The sequence below is a fragment of the Hylobates moloch genome, unplaced genomic scaffold, assembly GCF_009828535.3.
Source record: "Hylobates moloch isolate HMO894 unplaced genomic scaffold, HMol_V3 SCAFFOLD_3, whole genome shotgun sequence".
NCBI classification, from domain to species: domain Eukaryota; kingdom Metazoa; phylum Chordata; class Mammalia; order Primates; family Hylobatidae; genus Hylobates; species Hylobates moloch.
In genome coordinates, this window is record NW_026652278.1 from 9,044,562 (window position 1) to 9,066,824 (window position 22,263).

The following is a 22,263-nucleotide window of genomic DNA, read 5'->3' on the forward strand; positions in this document are numbered from 1 at the left end:
AAGTGAAGTCCAAGTCCCTTCCGATTCCAACATGAGATTGTCCCGGAATATCTATTTTTTGTGTTCTGAATTTAATAACCGGCTGTGGAGGGCACCACAGGCAAATCTGTACTCTGAGTGGGTTGCTGCCACTCAATTATCTGACAGCAGCTGCGAACAGGTGAGCAGTGTGTCTTCCATAGGCAGCGAAGACTTTTGGAGGTGAATTCAGAGGCACGACTAAGCCGCGCGGCGCATCAGGGTTCAAGGGCATGGGGCTCCCGCAGCTGTGGCTGGGACAGAGCTGGGGCTGGTCCTGCCCTCCAGGAGCACAGGGCTGGTGGTCCAGCCTCATGTCTCTCGGCCTCCAGCCACACCCGGCCCGCGCAGTGGAGGGCCCAACAGACTTTTCCTTTTCGGGCCTCAGTCTTCTCGTTAGCAAGAGCGGAAAATGACCCTTCTCGTCCCGCCAGAGGAGGCGACCGAGGGGCCTGAGCTCAGGTGCAGGCCAGCGGGCTCAGGAGGCTCGAGCGCGCATCGAATCCGCGGCAGGAGCAAAGATTCTTGATGCGCGGCCGGGGAGGCGGGGCGGAGGACGGGGCCCACGCGATTGGTGTCCTGCCCTCCGCTCCAGCCAATGAGCGGCGAAGGTGTCTTGGGGGCGGGGCGGAATCAGCCTTTAAGTCGCAGTGAAGCTCCGGTGTCGCTGTTGCGCTTCGTAGACGCCGTGTATACCCGGTTGTCGTCAGGCGCTGTCAGGTACCTCCCGGGCGCTGCTGTCCTGGGGCTCTGGTTCGGGCCCTGGCCGGGGTTCCCTGACAGCGGCGGGGGAGGCGGGCGGGCGCGGGGTGGCCGCGGCCCGGGTTCGGGGGATGCTGGCTAAGGGGGCGCGCTGGGCCTCGGTCGGGGAACCAGACCGGCTTCCGCGGCCCGTTTACTCTGCGGGCGGCTCCGGCCAGCGCGCAGCTTCAGGGGGCAGGGGCGTGGCGCCCCACGGCTTGCAGGCCCGAGTCCTGGTTCCAGCCCAGAGCGGCCGACGGGCGGGCGGGCGGGTGGGGCGGGAGGCAGGGAGAAGCTGAGGATGTGGCAGCTCCGCCTGCCAGACCGGGCGGAGCCGCCGCCCCCTGCGCTCGCGGCCTGTGGAGGCCAGGACTCGGCCAACCTGTCCGGAGACCCCCGAGGCGCCCCGGGGTTCCGGGGAGGAGGCCTTTGGGCACCCTTTGTTCCTGGGGTCGGCGGGGAGGCTGCGTTCTGGGGACGGGGGACCTGTGCAGTAAACCGGTGGCCCTGGTCACGCGGCGGGGGCGCTGATGCAGTCTTGGAGGGCTGGGTCCTCCCGGCCTGCTCCTGCGCCCTGCAGATCGGCCTGCCCATCGCTCCCCTCTTCCAGCCTATGATTTTTTTTCTCCAGCCTCTGTCGAAATAAAGAAAATTACGGAAGCAGAACCTTCCTTACAGTAACGTGCAGGTTAATTAGATGGCGGGGGATGGGGGGGGCAACAGGACTTTCAGCATGAAAACCTCCCGTTGGGGGCTTTTTGCAAACCCTGCTGAGCATCAGTAACTGGACCTGGCCGGTGCCTTTCTTCGGTCGCCTTCCCGGGCGGGACGGGAGGGGTCATTGTCCGCCCTTTGCTGGCGAGAGGACTGAGGCCCGAAGTCACCTGGGCACTCGCCCTGTGACCCACCGTCTCCTTTTGTCACTCTACATCTTACCTGTTTGGTGTTCAGTTTTACCTCTTTGATAAATTACGGTGATAAGGGGGAACAGAGAGTGACTTTGGAATGAAGTGGCTTTACCTTAAGAAATGACTAATGTTCAGTTTCCAAATTCTAAATTTCTCCTTCTGGGATTGAAAGGGTTTCTGTGGATAAGCTAGTTCTTTCAGTAACCCCGGAACTGTTCTTTAGATTGTAATCAATCGCTCTTAGCCATGTGAAATAACAATAGACTCCTTTCATCAGAATATCCTGGTTCTGTCTTTAGATGAATCTTTTCATAAAAACAAGAGTTAAATTAAAAAGCTTATTTTTGGCCCGGCACGGTGGCTCACACCTGTGTAATCCCAGTACTATGGGAGGCCCGGGCAGGTGGATCACCTGAGGCCAGGAGTTTGAGACCAGCCTGGCCAATATGGTGAAACCCTGTCTCTACTAAAAATACAAAAATTAGCCAGACATCGTGGTGCGCGCCTCTAATCCTAGCTACTTGGGAGGCTGAGGCAGGAGGATTGCTTGAACCTGGGAGGCAGAGCTTGCAGTGAGTTGAGATCATGCCACTGCACTCCAGCCTGGGCGACAGACTCCGTCTCAAAAAAAAAAAAAAAAAAAAAGCTTATAGTTTTGGGTTTACAGTTTTTCATGGTGTTTAAGATTAGTTTTGCATCCCCCCTCCTAAAGAAAAATCCAGTATAACTTTAAATAGTAAACATTTTTAAAAGACATTTTTTCCCTCAAAGCAGCTGTCTTAATATGTATTATCCCCACAGCTTGCCTTTATTACAGTGATTTGTGTGCATATTTTATGCCCTTTAGTGAGTTCTTGAGGACCAGTCAAATCTCAAACATTTACAAATAGCGATGAATGCACCGAATTTGGATGTGTGTGCAGGATGTGCTGTAGTTGACCCCAATCCTTTCTCAGTAGTAAAACTAGTTGTTTGCCAATGATGCACTTGGCTTGAATTTTAGCCAGAATACTGATTACATCAAAGAGACTTCTGTTGGTAGAACTTTTTTTTTTTTTTAAAGGCCTGTATTTGTGAATGGTTACCTCAGGAAAAGTAAATATTTTGTCAAAATAGCAAGAACAAATTTACTCCTCAAGTTGAATATTTTAAGTGGCTTTTGGACAACTTTACACTGACTATTCTTTTAGAGTAAGAAAATAGTTTTTAAGCGTATAGGCTAAATTAACTTCAAAATGCAGCCTTTTGTGGAAATTCTACTGTAGGTATGTTCTAATGTAGATGGATGGGCTAGATGGAGGGAGTAATGCTAGCCCGAAGGACTCTGTTAATTACGTGGATAAAACCTTCAGTGTTAGAATTCTAGCTTGCCAAGAGCAATTTGTTCTCATTTCCAGGACCTGAGTATGGGCGTCAGGTAGATGCATGATAGCAGCCTGGAACACATTATTTTGACCTTTGAAGGCCATTAGATCTAATGAAGTAAACTCTTGATGAAGAGATGAGTTATTCTAGATGAGGTCAGAGAGTGAACACTCCCTCTTAGAGTTAGACTCAACTTGGTCAGGGATAGGTGATCCCATGGTCTTGATCACTTGCTACCTTGACTTCCTCAGGAGTCCTAAGTAAGACTGACCTCTTTATCTGACAAAGGCCCACAGGATGCCCAACCTGGGCTAGGTTCTAGGAATGCAAAGTGAATTTTACTGTTTTTTAAAGGAGCTTAGAGTATAGACTTTTGGGAATAAAAACAAGTGGCCTGCAGTGTTAGGACCCATTACAAGTCTACACAGTCCCTGGGAGTCCTTAGGAGGGACTTAAATAGTAAATTCTATAGGGGAGGGTGAAAAAAAGCTAACATGGATGCTAATTATGCATAGAAAAAATAACCAAATGTTAATGGTTATCATGCAAGTGTAAAATTGCTGGTAATTTTCTTGTCTGTGTTTTCTAATTTTTTATCAACTGAAAAATGGTGTGTGTGTGTGTCTTTTTAAACAGTTTTAAAAAGAAATCATGGCACTATTGATTGTGCTATTTCAGAAACTGGCTAGTTTTAAGGGCAAAAGGGAACTGAGTGGCCATTTTGTGCTGGATTTGGCACAATAACATTAACCCATCTAATCCTCAGTAACACTTCAACCTCATTTTACAAATGGGGAGATTGAAGCTCAGAAACATTGACAGAATTACCCAGAGTTACTCTTCAGAACCACAGGCAGAATTTAAAATCCTGGTCTCCAAACTCGGGATTTTCCACTTGATTCTCCTGGTTTTGAAACCTTTTTGGAAGAGGATGTTATTGATGTTGGCTATTTTTAAGTCCATCTTAATTCTGCTCTAAGATTTCTCATACAGTGCCAAGCACAGCAACTTGAACACAGAAGGTTCTTTAATAGAAATGCGTTCACAGGATTTTGATACATCATGGCGTATCCAGTTTCTGACCTTTCCCAGTTGAATTAAATATCCAGACTTCATCTTAAAAACCTTAAGAATAGCTGACCCAGTGGTGTGTGCCTGTAGTCCCACCTCCTCCTGAGGCTGAGGCAGAGGCAGAAGGATCCCTTGAGCCCAGGTGTTCGAGGCCAACCTGGGCGACATAGCTGAGACTCCATCTGTAAGTGAAAAGAAACAAAAACCTTAAGAATGAGTATTAGTAATGTTTTGAATGACATTATTTTGTCACCAGTTATTCTTTAATAAAACTGCCTAAACTTAACAGGTAAATGAATTTTTCATCCCATTTCTGTTGGAAATTAGCTGTGCAGATAACTTTTATATAAAATAAGAATGTTGAATTTAGATAATCTCAGATTTTTTTTTTTTTTTTTTTTTGCGACACAGTCTCGCTTTGTTGCCCAGGCTGGAGTGCTGGTGGCACAGATCGTGGCTCACTGCAGCCCAGAACTCAGGGCTCAAGAGATCTTTCCACCTTAGTCTCCTGAGTACCTGATACTACAGGTACGCATCGCCACACCTGGCTAATTTTCATATTTTTTATAGAGACAAGGTCTCCCCATGTTGCCCAGGTTGATCGCAAGGTCTCCCCATGTTGCCCAGGTTGATCGTTAACTCCTGGGCTCAAGTGATCTGCCTTCGCCTCCCAAAGCGCTGGGATTATAGGTGTGAGCCACCTTGCCTGGCCCTAGAAAGTTGTTGCAGTTTAGAGCACCACTAAGTATTACCTGAGTGTTTTACTGCTAATTTGATAGGCAAAAATTAATGTTCTAATTTTTTCGTTGATCAAACAATTAATTCATACTGAGCAAAGCATAAAGAGCCCAAGAAAGAAATCATACTTGAGTATTTTAGACTTAGCAGTAGTATTTTGGGGAAGTTCCGTATAGTACACCTAGACATTTTTGCTAGCAGCTGCCTCCAGTTGGGTGATTCTTACATCACTTTTGTTTTGATTGTTGGTACCCACCCCTTTGAGATGAAGTCTGATGAAAGTTATGGACCTTCTTCTTGGAAAAATATACGTCTGCATGTAATTCTGCATTTTATTTCAGGAGATTTTGGACTCTCTGCAGACTGTCCCTGGATCTTGGGTTAAAAATCTGTATTCTAGACTGAACCGTGGGAAGAAAAAATAGTCGGTGAGTCTTTGGCAAACCGGAGTGCTGGATTTTGTTTAGTAATTGCAAATTCCTGAACATACTGGATTTACTAGGTAGTGCCAACTTTAAAGGGAAGTAAGCCAAACTCCAAGTATTATGTTTTGCTAATTTGGCAGCTCGAATCAAGAGTGGCTGTGAGATTATACATAGTTTGACTTGTCATTGGTAGACTTCTGTTGAAACATGAATTAACTAGTCTTTTAGAAAGTAAGTATAGATGGAATAAGTACAGCTAGTTTTTGGCAACTTTCTCCTAATCATGAATTTGTCTTTAAGCTTTTTTTTTTTTTTTCTTCCAGAGGTGATTCCTATGCACACGCTCTAATTTCCTTTTAATTATTAGTTTCTTTCATAGCTTAGTTTTTACTTCATGGCTTATCAGGATGCTTAATGGTAAACTGGGTACAAAGAGATGTGCAAAGCCTTGTGGAGTGGCTGGTTTTAGGGCTGGGGGTGACTGGGGAGAGTACCCATGGCTCTGACTTATGTGATGGGGTGGCAGGGTAAACACCAGCCTGCTCAGTGATGTTTAGACTTTAACGCTCATACAAGTAACGGATTGTAGTTTGTAGTTTGACTCTCTCTAGTTTCTCAGTTACCTTTTGCTAACAATAGCTTTTTTGTTTGTTTGTTTTTTGAGACGGAGTTTCACTCTGGTTGCTCAGGCTGGAGTGTAATGGCGTGATCTTGGCTCACTGCAGCCTGGTCCTCCCAGGTTCAAGTGATTCTCCTGCCTCAGCCTCCTGAGTAGCTGGGATTAAAGGCATGCACCACCACGCCTAGCTAATTTTGTATTTTCAGTAGAGACAGGGTTTCTCCATGTTGGTCAGGCTGGTCTCAAACTCCCGACTTCAGGTGATCTGCCTGCCTTGGCTACCCAAAGTGCTGGGATTATAGGCATGAGCCACCACACCTGGCCAACGATACCTTTTATGCTACAGTTTTTTGAGGATAAGTTTTGTAGAAACAACCATCCTAGCAGAATAGATTGTTTTGTTTGGGAATCTCATATAAATATGTGTGTGTATGTGTGTATTTATGTATGTATGTATATGTTTGGTCTAATTCAACTTGCTGTGAACACTTTAAAGCTGTTAGAAGTTAACATTTTTTTCCTAGTCTTTTTGCCTTTCACCTTTGTTTATGATAAATTTGACCTACAGAAGTTTTAGATATTTGTGGCTAAATAAAGGATTTTAGGCTGGGCACAGTGGCTCACACCTTTAATTAGAAAACTTTGGGAGGCCGTGGTGGGCGGATTGCTTGAGCCCAGGAGTTCAAGACCAGTCTGGGAAACACGGCAAGACCCCCATCCCTACGGAAAATACAAAAATTAGCTGGGTGTGGTGGTGCGTGCCTGTAGTCCCAGCTACTGGATAGGCTGAGGTAGGATGATTGCTTGAGCCAGGGAGGTTGAAGCTGCAGTGAGCCATGATCTTACCACTGCACTCCAGCCTGGGTGACAGAACGAGACCCTGTCCTCCCCGCCCTCAAAAAAAAATAAAAAAATAAAAAGTTTTGACTCTTTATAGTTTAGAACTTTGGTGTTAAGCAATTCCCATACCCCAAAAGTCAACTTTTCCCTCTCCACACCTGTTGTTTTTATTTTAGGATGGTCCCTTTTATTTTGGTAGAAACCAAATTCTACCTTAATTGCTTCACTCTCCATATACAAGGACAAAATAGTTGTCAGTCCCTCTGTCTCCTGCCCCATGCCTAGTCTCTGGCAGTCTTCTCTGATTTGGTCTCCCTGCCTCTGGTCTCTGCCCTACAGTTGTAGCTGTCTCATGGCATCATGCCTGATGGTATTAGACTGTGGTAGGTGCTTAACAAATACTTAGTGTTTAGCAGGTACTCAGTCAACACACAGTTCATTAGCTCTGGAAAGAGTCTCACTCTTACTGATTGGTTGATTGATTGACTGATTGACAGGGTATCACTCTGTTGCCCAGGCTGGCCTCAAACTCTTGGGCTCAAGTGATCCTCCCGCCTCAGCCTCCTGAGCAGCTGGGGGCTACAGGCACAAGCCACCACACCTGACTCAAGATTCTCACTCTTTTTTTTTTTCTTTTATGGAGACTATGTTGCCCAGGCTGGTCTTTAACTCCTCGGCTCAAGTGATCCTCCCGTCTTGGCCTCCCAAGGTGCTGGAATTACAGATGTGAGCTACCGCGCTTGGCGATTTTTTTTTTTTTTCTTGAGACTGGGCCTTTCTCTGTCTCCCAGGTTGGAATACAGTGGCACAATCTCAGCTCACTGCAGCCTCAACTTCCGGGCTCAAGCAATCCTCCCACCTCAGTCTCCTGAGTAGCTGGGACTACAGATGCACACCAGTACACCCAGCTAATTTTTCAATTTTTTGTAGTGATGGAGTCTTGCTGTGTTGCCCAGGCTGATCTCAAACTCCTGGGCTCATGTGATCCTTTGGCCTCAGCCTCCCAAAGTGCTGAGATTGTAGGCATAAGCCAAGGATTCTCACTCTTAATGCATTCTCTTTTCTTTGGACAGATCTGTGGTTTTTCTACTTGAAGGACACAATGTTTTTCAAACTAGCGCATTTGCAGAGGTTTGCTGTACTTCGTCGCGGAGTTCATTCTTCAGTGGCTTCTGCTACATCTGTTGCAACTAAAAAAACAGTCCAAGGCCCTCCAACCTCTGATGACATTTTTGAAAGGGAATATAAGTATGGTGCACACAACTACCATCCTTTACCTGTAGCCCTGGAGAGAGGAAAAGGTACGTTTCAGATTAATCCGTCTCTTCCCTTTTCTTGAAACCTTTTATAAAAAAACAATTGCTTCCATATTTTCACAATATACATTTTTCTAGATGTTTTTAATGTCTATATTGCAGACATGGTTAATTCCTTTTTTTTTTTTTTGAGAGGGAGTCTCACTCTGTCACCTGGGCTGGAGTACAGTGGCACAATACCGGCTCACTGCAACCTCTGCCTCCCAGGTTCAAGCGATTCTTCTGCCTCAGCCTCCTGAGTAGCTGGGACTACAGGCATGCGCCACCACACCCAGCTAATTTTTGTATTTTTAGTAGAGATGGGGTTTCACCATGTTGGCCAGGCTGGTCTCAAACTCTTGACTTTGTGATCCTCCCACCTTGGCCTCCCAAAGTGCTGGGATTACAGGTGTGAGCCACCGCACCCCACCACATGATATCTCTTTACCCATAAATACTTAGTGCGTCTTTCCAAAAACGCAATGACTTTTTGAGATAGGGTCTCATTCTGTTGCCCAGGCTGGAGTTCAGTGGTGTGATCATGGCTCACTGCAGCCTGGAACTCCCGGCTTCAGGTGATTTTCCCACCTCAGCTTCCCAAGTAGCTGGGACTACAGGTGTGCCCTGCCATGCCTGGCTTATTTTTTGTAGAGATTAGATTTTGCCATGTTGCCCAGGGTGATCTTGAACTCCTGGTCTCAAGTGATCCTACCACCTCAGCCTCCCACAGTGCTGGGATGGCAGGTGTGAGCCACCGTGCCCAGCTGACTTTCTTTTTTATAACCATAGAGTAATTGTAAAAATCAAGAACTTAACACTGGTACAGCACCATTAATCTAGAGACCTAATCCAGATGTCATTTGTTCTCTTTTATAACAAAAGAAAAACCTCCGTTGAGTTGCATTCAGTTGTCATGTTTATTCTTTAACCCAGAACAGTTCCTCAATCCTTGGTTGTCTTGGTCTTCTTTCCTTTTGTATTAAGTATCTTGTGGGGACAGAGTGTAAAACTCTGTAAATATCCAGTTACTCATGAACTTTTACTCACAATTTCAGCATCCATTAATGATTCTTGCCTGAATAAATGATTACTGTGATAGTTGCCAAATGGTGATTTAATCTACAATTTGGAATAAATAACAGCCTTAACCAAATAAAACCAAAGTCTATTACTTAGCTTTGTACCAGAAAATGACAATATAAGAGTATCACACATTTTGGTCATTTGCTTGTATTTTATTTGGTACCAGTACTATAGACATATCTTCTTTTGAACTATTGAAAGTCTGTTTCATATTACATGACATGGCAACCCTGTTTTTACTTTCCCACTAGCAATGTATGAGAGTTCCAATTTCTTCAGATCCTTGTCAAAAGTTGTTTTTTTTAAATTATAACCATCCCAGGGAGTGTGAGACGGTATCTCATTGTGGTTTTAACTTGCATTTTCCTAATGATTAGTGATGTTGAACATCTTTTCATGTGTTTCTTGCCATTTGTATATCTTCTTTGAAGAAATAGCTATTCAAGTCTTTCCGCATTTTTTAAATTGGGTTGTTTGTCCTTTTGAAATTGAGTTGTAAGAGTTCTGGATATTAGATCCTTATCAGACACATGATTTACAAATATTTTTTTTTCCATCCTAAGAGTTATTATAGTCTACTTCTCATGATTTTTGTCTGTTGTGTGTAACTTCTGCTTTTTTATTTTTAAATTTTACTTATTTTATTTATAGGCAGGATCTTGCTCTGGTGCCCAGGTTGGAGTGCAGTGGCACAGTCTCAGCTCACTGCATCCTCTACCTCCCAGGCTCAAGCAATCTTCCCACCTCAGCCTCTGTAACTGGGACCATACGCGCACACTACCATGCCCGGCATTTTTCTGTAGAGTCAGGGATTTTGCCGTGTTGTCCAGGCTGATCTGGAACTCCTGGGCTCAAGCAATCCCTGCCTTGGTCTCCCAAAGTGCAAGGATTACAGGCGTGAGCCATGGCTCCCTGCCTAACTTCTGCTTTTAAATTCTAATTTTGGATCCTAAATCTTAGAATTAGGTAAAGGTTTTACTCCAGAGTTTATAACCTTTTTGTGTTATTTTTGTGAAATGTGTATTTTGAAGCTGGGCAGATAAAATACAATTCTTAGTAATTCCTTGCAAACCAAAGTTCATTATGCCTGAGCTAAAACAAGCTTTAACTACAAATATATATTAAATAGAGGTTCATATATAGGCATTCAGAGGGCTTGCTACCACTCTTAATTTTTGGACTTTATGCCGTATAGTAATTGTCTAAAATTATTTTCCTTTTTTATGTATTTTAGGTATTTATGTATGGGATGTAGAAGGCAGAAAATATTTTGACTTCCTGAGTTCTTACAGTGCTGTCAACCAAGGGCATTGTCACCCCAAGATTGTGAATGCTCTGAAGAGTCAAGTGGACAAATTGACCTTAACATCTAGAGCTTTCTATAATAACGTACTTGGTGAATATGAGGAGTATATTACTAAACTTTTCAACTACCACAAAGTTCTTCCTATGAATACAGGTAAAACATTTCCTTTTTTTGTTAAATACTCTCAGAAATAATCTTTTTATTTTTTGATAGTTTAACATTTTTTAAAAATCTGAACATTTTTCTCTCCTGATAGGAGTGGAGGCCGGAGAGACTGCTTGTAAACTAGCTCGTAAGTGGGGCTATACCGTGAAGGGCATTCAGAAATACAAAGCAAAGATTGTTTTTGCAGGTATGTGAAATTAAATATTAACTTCTATGATTGAAACATACAATATAATAATTTACTGTGGCCAGGCATGGTGGCTCATGCTTGTAATCATAGCACTTTGGGAGGCCAAGGCAGGAGGATTCCTTGAGCCCTGGAGTTCAAGACCAGCCTTCTGGGCAACATAGGGAGACCCTGTCTCTATTTAAAAAAAAAAAAAAAATATATATATATATATATATATATATGTACACATATACATATATAGATACATATATATGTATATATATACACACACACTTATATATTTTATATATAAAAAATATATATGTATAAATTTACTGTTTTAATTTGCTGATGAAATACTTGTAATATGTTTTGCCCGGTACATGATACGTATTTGCTGAATGTTTCCTAAAAATTTATGAGGGATTTCCTCTTCTTGGGATTATTTCTTCATATATGGGATTTTTCTTTCTGAACTCCCTATTCCTCTCATTTGCCTGTCAGATTTTTTTCATAGTAGTTATCCAGTTAATTAGTCTTACTGGTGGAGGGTTTGTGTTGGGTGCTGGGGTTGGGTGAAGTTAGCGTGGGGTCTTGGCCTACATAAACTGTGGTTTGAATCTTGATATTGGAGGTCCTGTTGTGCCATGTTCCTCTTAGAAGCTGTTGAAAAGAGGAGGCTTGGAGTTGCCCTTGTTAGGCTTCTGGGCCTGGATGAAAGGAATAACTTGAATTTTGGTTAGGGAGACTAGCAATTAATTGAGAAGATGTAGTTTGACTGTTGGGTTCTGTATATGATATTCAAATGAGAGGTTCTGACTTGTTTTTTAAGCTTTATTTTTTTAAAACAAGTATGTGTAGATTTGTCACTATAATGGTCAAAGTTCATTCTTGTGATAGTTGAAATCATTAAATATTCTGCCTTGTGAACACATGCAGTTAAATGATAAACCCCATAACATAATAGAATCCAGAGTTCAACCGAAGGCCAGAGGTGATTGGTATTTGAGGGGACAGATTGGTATTCCCAAAGAAGAAATCTTTGCAAAACTCTGTAACTTGCCATTTAAAAATCTTATGCTTTCATTGTAGGACAACGTAACTGTTTCTTGCAAACAAACATGGTGTTTCTGGTGATTTTCATTCTTATAGACTGTGTCCAGTCTCTTTCTTAATAGCAAAGGGTGCAAAGATGTTTTCACCTGAGTATTGAAAGAAGCTGGTGAGTCAGTGGGGTGGAGAGACAGAGGAAGACTGTCCCTAACTGTAAGTCCCTTATACCTGCAGGGTAAGTGACTGAGGATGAGGTTCCTGAGGCTAGGCAGGGGAGAGCAAATAGGCTTATGGTCTAATCAGTGCCTTTCTTCTTAAACAAACCTAGTCAAAATCAATGTGCTATTGTTTGTGGACAAGTAAAAGAAGAGATTACTTGTAGGTAAGGGATGCTGGTGAAAGAGGCTTTGCAAGAATAGTGTTTAAAAACGAGATGAAGCCAAAATACGATAATCCAGCACTGATTAATTGAGTTGCTGCTGGCAGAAGTGGTGAGAAGATAAAAACATGATGTCACAAACTCCCAACCTTGCTGTTATTTTACATGGTGTCTTTCCTTCTTGAATGTAACCCTCTCTGAAATTATCCAGCTCACTTGCTTTACTGGTTTATGTTAGGTGTTTTCTCCCTGCTAGAAAGGAAGCTTCCTGAGGATAGGGATCTTGCCAGTTGTGATCATGATCTATTTCCCAACCTTTTTTTTTTTTTTTTTGAGACAGAGTTTCACTCTTGTCACCTAGTCTGCAGTCTGGCTCACTGTAACCTCCGCCTCCAGGGTTCAAGTGATTCTCCTGCCTCAGCCTCCTGTGTAGCTGGGATTACAGGCGCCCACCACCACGCCCAGCTAATTTTTGTATTTTTAGTAGAGACAGGGTTTCACCATGTTGGCCAGGCTGGTCTCGAACTTCTCATCTCAGGTGATTCACCCACCTCGGCCTCCCGAAGTGCTGGGATTACAGGCATGAGCCACCGCACCCGGCTTCCCCAACATCTTTATTATTATTATTATTTTTATTTTTTGAGACAGAGTCTTGCTCTGTCACCCAGGCTGGAGTGCAGTGGTGTGATCTCAGCTCACAGCAACCTCTGCTTCCTGGGTTCAAGGGATTCTCGTGTCTTAGCCTGCTGAGTAGCTGGGACTACAGGTGTGCACCACCATGCCCGGCTAATTTTTGTATTTTTAGTAGAGATGGGGTTTCACCATGTTGGCCAGGCTGGTCTTGAACTCCTGACCTCAGGCGATCTGCCCGCCTTGGCCTCCCAAAGTGCAGGGATTACATAAGTGAGCCACTGTGCCCGGCCTATTCCCCAACATCTAAAACAATGCCTGACATAGTAGATCCTCAGTCACCTTTATTAATGGATAAAAAATGTTCCAGCAGAAAGGGAGACGTCTGTCATTTAGCATCATAAAGGATTATAATATCAAGGAAGGTAAAATGGAAACGTGTTTGGATTGCTTGAGGATCTTTTCTGCAAATGAAATTGGAAATACATTCTGTTGTTAGCCTGCAGTATTGGAGTTTTGAAAGGAAAACCGCTAATTGTCTATGAAGGATATTCTTTCTCATATCACTATCATAAATGCACCTTCTCTAGAAAACATGCATTGAAGACCTCAATTGTTAGGGCTTGGTATTGGGTTGGGGATTATTGAAAGAAAAGTAAGTTATCTAACTTCAGGGGCTATATATTCCAGTCAAGAGGCTCAGTAGAGAGAAATGCCGAAAATAGGAATTACAAGGCCAGACTTAGTGGCCTTGTGTCATAGGAGCCATGGTGTTTAATATCAGACTTTGTTTTAACAATTGAAAGCCCACTGAAGGGGCACTAAAGCAAGCCCTTGATTTATTTTTTGAGTCAAACTTCTTGTGGTGTTTTGCGGGGATAGTGCTTATTGAATTTTGGGTTTCTTTGAAATAATCACTGTTTGTTTCTCCTTTGTAGCTGGAAACTTCTGGGGTAGGACGTTGTCTGCTATCTCCAGTTCCACAGACCCAACCAGTTACGATGGTTTTGGACCATTTATGCCAGGATTCGACATCATTCCCTATAATGATCTGCCTGCACTGGAGGTATTTCACTAGCGTCATAGTGCTCAGCTCATTGAGAATAGAAATTAAAGCTGTTGAATATATGAATTAAAAGTACATTATATGACAGTAATGCAAATTTATCTCACTTAAGTTAGGCCACGATTTCAGACTTGTTCTCAGTAGCGATCAATTAGTTTCCAACGCAGAGAAAGCTGAGTTCTGTGATCTGCTCTGTACAGCCAGCCAACGACTTTAGACGTGTGTCCTTCATAACAGTTAACTTGGGTATACCTGCTTACTTACTAGGTAAAATTTCTGTTTTTAGCTAGCTTTTTAAAATTAAGAAGTGGAAGACTTTTTAAGAAAGCCTTAAGTTGGCTTTAAAAGGCTATTTACTTTAGATTTAATTTAAGTAATTAATTTCTTTTTTTGAGACAGAGTCTCACTCTATCGCCCAGGCTGGAGCGCAGTGGCACAATCTTGTCTCACTGCAAACTCCACTTTCTGGGTTCAAGTGATCCTCCTGCCTCAGCCTCCCAAGTAGCTGGAACCACAGGCACACACCACCACACCCAACTAACTTTTCTATTTTCTTTAGAGACATGGTTTTGCCATGTTGGCCAGGCTGGTCTCGAACACTTGACCTCAAGTGATCTGCCCACCTTGGCCTCCCAGGGTGCTGGGGTGACAGACATGAGCCACTGTGCCCAGCCAGATTTAATTTAGGTACATTTGTGTATTAGAAAACAGGCTGGGCATGGTGGTACATGCCGGTAACCCCAGTGCTTTGGGAGGCCAGGGCTGGAGGAGCACTTTGTGTTCAGGAGTTCAAGACCAGCCTGGGCAGCACAGGGAGAGCCTGTCTCTACAAAAAAATTTAAAAATCAAGGTCAGGTGCGGTGGCTCATGCCTGTAATCGCAGCAGTTTGGGAGGCCGAGGCAGGCAGATTGCTTGAGGTCAGGAGTCGAGACCAGCCTGGCCAACATGGTGAAACCCTATCTCTACTAAAAATACAAAAAAAATTAGCTGGGCGTGGTGGTGTGCGCCTGTCATCCCAGCTACTTGGGAGGCTGAGGCAGGAGAATTGCTGGAACCCAGGAGGCAGAGGCTGCAGTAAGCCAAGATCGTGCCACTGCACTCCAGCCTGGGTGACAGAGTGAGACTCCATCTCCAAAAAAAAAAAAAAATTAGCTGGGCATGGTGCGCAGCTACTTGTCAGGCTGAGGCAGGAGGATCACCTTGAGCCCAGGAGTTTGAGACTTTAGTGGGCCATGTTTGTGCCGCTATACTCCAGCCTGGGCAACAGAATGAGGCAAAAAAGGAAATGTAGGCTAATGTAACTTAAAGGTGAGGTATTTGGAGCTTCTGATAATTGAATGGCAGTGAATTTGAAGTCTTCCACTTCAAATTCTTATGAAGTCAGAATTTACGTTAGTGCAAAAACTTGATTTGCATGCTTAATAGAAAATATGTGTGGTATATGCTTTCAGATTTCCAAGTGTGGTAGAAAGAAAGTTATTAAAACTTATTCCTATTTCTTCTGTAGCGTGCTCTTCAGGATCCAAATGTGGCTGCGTTCATGGTAGAACCAATTCAGGGTGAAGCAGGCGTTGTTGTTCCGGATCCAGGTTACCTAATGGGAGTGCGAGAGCTCTGCACCAGGCACCAGGTTGTCATGTTAGGTGTTTGTGATAAGGCTGAATGTCGAGTTAGCTGTTTGTGATAAGGTTGAATGGGCTCCTCCCCAGCTCCTCTCTGAATTCTGCTGATTGGATAAATGCAAAGATTAAATTACTTTCCACTAGAGGGCGATGGCATTCTAAGAGCTTAAGTACTTTCTAGTGCTTAGAAACCTGCACAGAAGCTGACTTTTTCCTGTCTCTGGCCTTGTCCTGGGCCCTGTGCAGAACTGCAGACCTGGCCTTAACAGCGTTTCCTTCCTCGCTGCTCTAAGAGCCTTTCACTTTGAGCCCCCGTAAGCCCCTTGTTGTATTCTCTCCTCCTTTCCCCCAGGGCTAATAGTAGTGTATTTTGTTTACCATTTGAGAGTTCCTGTCACATATTAAATGTTTGTGGAATAAACAAATGAATTAATTTGTTCCCACAGGGTAGTTAGGTCCAGAAAAGCCATACAAAACCCTCACCTTTGCATCAGCACCTTTTCACTATGTAGAGCAGGGCAGAATGGGCCTCTAGGGAGATAGTGGCCTGACAGAGGAAATAGTTGGTGAGTCTACAAGATTCTCATAGGATACTCTTGAAATTGTGTGTGTAGTTAAAACATTTTTACAAATCCGAGGGCACATCAGAATTACACATTTATTGTTGGTGGGGGGACAGTGAAATAAAGATGGCTATTTTCCCTGTGGAAATGAAAGTAATTAGTAATAGGGTTATGTTTTTTTCCCCAATAGGTTCTGTTTATTGCTGATGAAATACAGACAGGATTGGCCAGAACTGGTAGATGGCTGACTGTTGATTATGAAAATGTCAGACCTGATATAGTCCTCCTTGGAAAGGCCCTTTCTGGGGGCTTATACCCTGTAAGTTTCATGTCCCCCCTCTTTCCATTTCCTACTCTTGTAAAATATACCCCTAAAGTATTTATACATCAACTGATTGTGACAATAATGCCTTTCGGATGGTTTGATTTTGCCAAGTGTGCTGTAGGCCACCTGGAATATCTGTAATAAAAACATTTAAGGGACCAGTGTGTGACCCACTTACTTATTGCCTGAAGAATTGAATGTGCCTTGGAATTTGCTATGACGTTGGATTGGGGTGGAAACAGTTTACCCTCAAAGGACTCCTGTAGACTCCTGTCCTTTTTTCCAGTGTTCAGAAACATGGCATATTACTAATTGTTTAAAACCATGACTGGTGAACATAGAAACTGAAAAAAATTAATGTTTGTTGTAGTTCATGTCTCGGGTTTGCCTTTCAGAGTCAGTAATTGTTACTGCATCGGAGGTCTCTGAAGTATAGATGTTTTTGCTGAATAGACAAAACCTTTGCTAAAAAGAATGCGCAACTTTGTTTTTTAAGCATTTAAACAAAGCATTTCATCTCAGTGTTGGAAGGGATTGTGAAATTATATCATTGCAGAAATAGCTTTTCTCTTTTAGTTGCAAAATTATATTGTTTTGTGCCATTGACGTGTACCTAAAGTATTTGTAATGTTTTAGGGTATGACTTAAGTCATTAGGTTGTTACCAGTAGTTAGGCTGGCAGATGTAAACTTTTTCGTTGAAGTCATTAAATGTCAACTTCTTGGCTGGGTGCAGTGGCTCATGACTGCAATCCCAGCACTTTGGGAGGCCGAGGCAGGCAGATCACCTGAGGTCATGAGTTCGTGACCAGCCTGGCCAACATGGTGAAACCTTATCTCTACTGAAACTACAAAAAAAAAAAAAAAAAAAAAAAAAGTAGCATGTATGGTGTGGTGGTGGGTGCCTGTAATCCTAGCTACTTGGGAGGCTGAGGCAGGAGAATTGCTTGAGCCCGGGAGGCAGAGATTGCAGTGAGCTGAGATCATACCACTGCACTCAAGCCTGGGTGACAGCGGGACTCTGGGGAAAAGAATGCTTAGTAGAATGCTTAGTGCTGAGAAATGACATGGTGAATTGACTGTCTTTCAGGTGTCTGCAGTGCTGTGCGATGATGACATAATGCTGACCATTAAGCCAGGGGAGCATGGGTCCACATACGGTGGCAATCCACTAGCCTGCCGAGTGGCCATCGCAGCCCTTGAGGTAAAGACTGATACAGCCACACAGTGTCTATTCTTTAAAGCAGTGTCGAAGTGATTTTTAATTTGGGCCCACTGGTATAATAAGAAATTCAATAAGAATGCCAAATATTAGAAAACATGAAGTATAGAGGAAAAATTTTAGGAACAAGATATTCTCAAAAAGTAATTTAAACTTGGCCTAGTAGACTGGATTTCCTCCGTGGGCTTCCTGAGTTCACAGTCACCTGGCGCTTTGGGTTCTTTGGCCCTGGCTGGCCCTCACAGGAATCTCAACTGTGACCCCCCCTACCAGCCCTGTCTTTTTGCTTAGCAAGCAGGTTTTCTTTTAAGTGTGGATTTATAATGTTTTCAGACTGATTAAGTGCCTGCTGAAGGCATACAATTATTATGTAATCTCTGAGGATAGAACTTGGTGAGGGAGGAAGAAACTATTGCAGTTTAGGAATTACATTTCTTCCACCGATGTATTCAATTAATGACAGTATGTGAGTTGCATTAAATAAACTTTAATCCTTATTTTCCATGACTGATTGGCAATAGATTTGTGACGAAAGCAAGGCTCTGAGCTAGTGTTTGTTTAATTAGAAATTAATACAGGCTTTGAAAAATAGCAATGAAAGTTAAGTTCCTCTGGTCTTTTATCTAGTCATGTTTTTCCTGTGTTTACAGTCTCTGTTGTCCTCCAAAGAACAACAAAAAAAGGACAGTCTTAACATTTGTATAATTTTTCTTTAAACGTAGGTTTTAGAAGAAGAAAACCTTGCTGAAAATGCAGAAAAATTGGGCATCATCTTGAGAAATGAACTCATGAAGCTGCCTTCTGATGTCGTAACTGCCGTGAGAGGAAAAGGATTATTAAACGCCATTGTTATTAAAGAAACCAAAGGTGTGGAGATAAAACATTTACTCAAGATAATTTTTTAAGGAAGACCTAAAATACACTTGGTATTTTATTTTATTTATTTATTTATTTTTTGAGACGGAGTCTTGCTCTGTCTCCCAGGCTGGAGTGCTGTGGCGCGGTCTTGGCTCACTGCAACCTCTGCCTCCTGGGTTCAAGCAATTCTCTGCCTCAGCCTCCTGAGTAGCTGGATTACAGGTGCCTGTCACCACGCCTGGCTAATTTTTGGATTTTTAATAGAGACGGGGTTTCATCATGTTGGCCAGGCTGATCTCGAACTCCTGACCTCGTGATCCGCCTGCCTTGGCCTCCCAAAGTGCTGGGATAACAGGCGTGAGCCACTGCGCCCGGCCACACTTGTTTTTTTTTTTTTTTTTTTTAAGATGGAGTCTTGCTCTGTTGCCAGGCTGGAGTGCAATGGCGCCATCTCGGCTCACTGCAACTTCCGATGCCCTGGTTCAAGTGATTCTCCTGCCACAGCCTCCCGAGTAGCTGGTATTACAGGCATGTGCCACCACGCCCAGCTAATTTTTGTATTTTTGGTAGAGACGGGGTTTCACCATGTTGGCCAGGATGGTCTGGATCTCCTGACCTCTTGATCTGCCCGCCTCAGCCTCTGAAAGTGCTGAGATGACAGGCATGAGCCACTGCTCCTGGCCACACTTGGTATTTTAATTGGTTGTTGGGATGTTCTGTTTGAAACTGCTGACTGACATAATGACCAAACCTTTTAGACAGATTATTGTCTGATTTATAATTACATTCAGAGTATAAAAAATATAGCTCTTTTCTAAATGAAGGCACATTTAACCAATTTGACCCTTGTTCCTTTAAGACACTTATTTTTCTGCCTTAAGTTAGTCATGCAGTATTTAGAGAGTTCAAGATTTTTTGTTGGTGAGTCTGGACTTGCAAGTGTCCTCTTTGCTATCCTTCCCTCCCTCACTTTGATGCTTTGTGTCAGTAGAGGTTATAGGAGCAGCAGAAATAATGATATGAATGACAGTTGTGGGGTCAATAATAAAAATAATGCTGGCTGTCACTTAATTGGGTGTTTGATGTTTTAGTACATCCTTTGTAACCCTTAGGTGTTCCTTGCTGGATTTTCTTGTGATAACTCTTCCTTTTAAAGCAACGATTCCAACCTCCCAACCTTGGCTGCACTTAAAGAATCACCTGGGGGGCCAGTCTTGGTGGCTTATGCTTGTAATCCCAGCACTTTGGGAGGCCGAGACGGGCGGATCACGAGGTTAGGAGATCGAGACCATCCTGGCTAATGCAGTGAAACCCCATCTCTACTAAAAATACAAAAAAATAGCCGGGCGAGATGGTGGGCGCCTGTAGTCCCAGCTACTCGGAGGTTGAGGCAGGAGAATCGCTTGAACCTGGGAGGTGGAGCATGCAGTGAGCTGAGATCGCGCCACTGCACTCCAGCCTGGGCGGCAAAGTGAGACTCCGTCTCAAAAAAAAAAAAAAAAAAAAAGAATCACCTGGGGAGCTTCTTAAAAAAATGAGTCAAAGCCTGGCCTTACCCCAGGGATTCTGATTTGACAGATCTGGGATGGGGCACAGGCATTAGCAATAGCCTTTAAGATGATTCTGATGGGCAGCCAGGTTGAGAATCGCTGCTATAAAATGTTGAGCTCAGGAAGCGAGTCCGTTTTCGGAATGTGTAGTGTTCACTGGGTTTTGAGTATTGCCCATTTTATGTCAGTTAATCATCTGTATCATACCCAAGTTCTTTTTTTTTCTGTTTTAGAATTTTATTTATTTTATTTTTTGAGACAGAGCCTCTCTCTGTTGGGCTGGAGTGTCTGTCGCCAGGCTGGAGTACAGTGGCATGATCTTGGCTGACTGCGACCTCCACTTCCTGGGTTCAAGCGATTCTCCTGCCTCAGCCTCCTGAGTAGCTGGGACTACAGGCGTGTGCCACACCATGCCCGGCTAATTTTTGTGTTTTTAGTAGAGATGGGGTTTCACCATGTTGGCCAGGATAGTCTCGATCTCTTGACCTTGTGATCTGCCCACCTCGGCCTCCCAAAGTGCTGGGATTACAGGTGTGAGCCACTGCACCCGGCCCATACCCAAGTTCTTTTGCATTTGTTCCTTGTGTGATTAATACAGCAGCCTTAGCACATTTTTTTTTTTTTTTGGCTTGGTCTTTTTCATTTATGAAAAACTATGATATGTCTAATCATATCATTCAAACCTAGTTATGTACTTTCTGAAAAGTGAAGAGTAACTTCCTTTTTAGGAATAAAAACAAAGCAAGCTTGCAGCTCCAAGCTTCCCTTTCTTTTTTTCTTTGAGACGGCATCTTGCTCTGTCACCAGGCTGGAGTGCAGCAGCACGATCTCCGCTCGCTGCAGCCTCCGCCTCCTGGGTTCAAGCGATTCTCCTGCCTCATCTCCCAAGTAGCTGGGACTACAGGTGTGCCCCATGATGCGCAGCTAATTTTTGTATTTTTAGTAGAGACAGGGTTTCATCATGTTGACCAGGATGGTTTCAATCTCTTGACCTTGTGATTCGCCCACCTCGGCCTCCCAAAGTGCTGGGATTACAGGCATAAGCCACCGCTCCCAGCCCAAGTTTCCCTTACTTGAGCAAGTTCTGTTAATTTTGTTTTGCCAGGCTGCACTTTGCCCATACATATGGCAAGGGATGTTTAAACGTTTATCTTTGAGCATGTACGTTTTACTGTTTTTCTTTAGATTGTGATGCTTGGAAGGTGTGTCTACGACTTCGAGATAATGGACTTCTGGCCAAGCCAACCCATGGCGACATTATCAGGTTGGCGCCTCCGCTGGTGATCAAGGAGGATGAGCTTCGAGAGTCCATTGAAATTATTAACAAGACCATCTTGTCTTTCTGAGGGTAGCCAGCTGTTTTCAGTGGTCCCCGGGAGCCAGCTGGAGACAGGTGGTCCTGTAAAAGCTTTGTTCCTAATGCGGGCACATTCCACTCCCATGAGTCTTCAAAAACTTTTTTTTTGAATATATTTTTTTCAGTTGATACATAATAGAACAATGTTTATTAACCTGCCGTTTGCTTTGTAACGTAACCAAGATAATGTAATGGCATCTATATTCATTCAGTTGAAGTGTTTTGATGTGCATGTGTACTTCCTAAGGTGAAATGCATCTATATACAGACAGCCTCTAAATCAAGTCCTTCAGTATAATTGATATATGTTTTTATAATTTCCTCACTGGTATAAGTGTTTCATATTTGAAAAAGTTATCTCTGGGTATTACATAAAAGGCTTCATCTTATAAAGTGAAATCATTGTTATTGAATTTTAGGAAGGATTAATGGTTAAGTGTATATAAAATACTAATATTAAGTAAACTTCATATTGGCCAACACCAGGGTTGTATTCTATGGATGTCATTATTTTGAATTAAGAATTAGTGTTTAACATTCCTAAATTGTTTTGAGTGCTTGATTATGATTTGTAAAAAATCTTTATTTTCAATATTTCTTTAAATTTAAAATAAAGCTTATATTTAAAATGTCTGTTTTGTGATGAGTATTAACCTTAAAAGGAAGAAGCTGAGGCAAAATTAATATAGAATGTTTAGGTGGGCCAAGGTTGGGGACTGCAGCTCGGGACACACTTCCAGGTTGCCTTGGAGAGTGCTCCAGAGAACATTTTTTAAACAAAAAAGGATAGATCAGCTGCTCTTACACCCTCTACTGACACAAGGTGAAGGGGTGATTACAAAAGTTGTTTATCAGGAATTCTCATTGGCTTACAGAACTAACCTTGGTTAGTGAT

The 22,263-nt window shown here is 43.2% G+C and overlaps 1 protein-coding gene across 2 annotated transcripts; it reads left to right on the forward strand.

The window, feature by feature from the left end:
• Positions 1-652: 652 nt before the first annotated feature.
• OAT (ornithine aminotransferase) lies at positions 653-22,001 on the forward strand. 2 transcript variants are annotated; one of them, XM_032175746.1, is made up of 11 exons: positions 653-738; positions 5,183-5,269; positions 7,799-8,026; positions 10,338-10,562; positions 10,666-10,761; positions 13,744-13,871; positions 15,380-15,502; positions 16,248-16,376; positions 17,472-17,585; positions 18,326-18,470; positions 21,197-22,001. In XM_032175746.1, the coding sequence occupies exons 3-11, from the start codon at positions 7,828-7,830 to the stop codon at positions 21,355-21,357; spliced, it is 1,320 nt and encodes a 439-aa protein (XP_032031637.1). In that variant the 5' UTR covers positions 653-738; positions 5,183-5,269; positions 7,799-7,827; the 3' UTR covers positions 21,358-22,001. The 2 variants fall into 2 exon arrangements, with proteins under 2 accessions (XP_032031637.1, XP_032031636.1); XM_032175745.2 differs by lacking the exon at positions 5,183-5,269 and having other exon boundaries at positions 669-738.
• Positions 22,002-22,263: the final 262 nt, after the last annotated feature.

Coding starts and splice junctions, on each gene's coding strand:
- OAT (XM_032175746.1), top strand. CDS start 7,828: ATGTTTTTCAAACTAGCGCATTTGCAGAGGTTTGCTGTACTTCGTCGC. Junction 16,377..17,471: donor TTTCTGGGGGCTTATACCCT/GTAAGTTTCATG, acceptor ACTGTCTTTCAG/GTGTCTGCAGTGCTGTGCGA. Junction 18,471..21,196: donor TGTTATTAAAGAAACCAAAG/GTGTGGAGATAA, acceptor GTTTTTCTTTAG/ATTGTGATGCTTGGAAGGTG.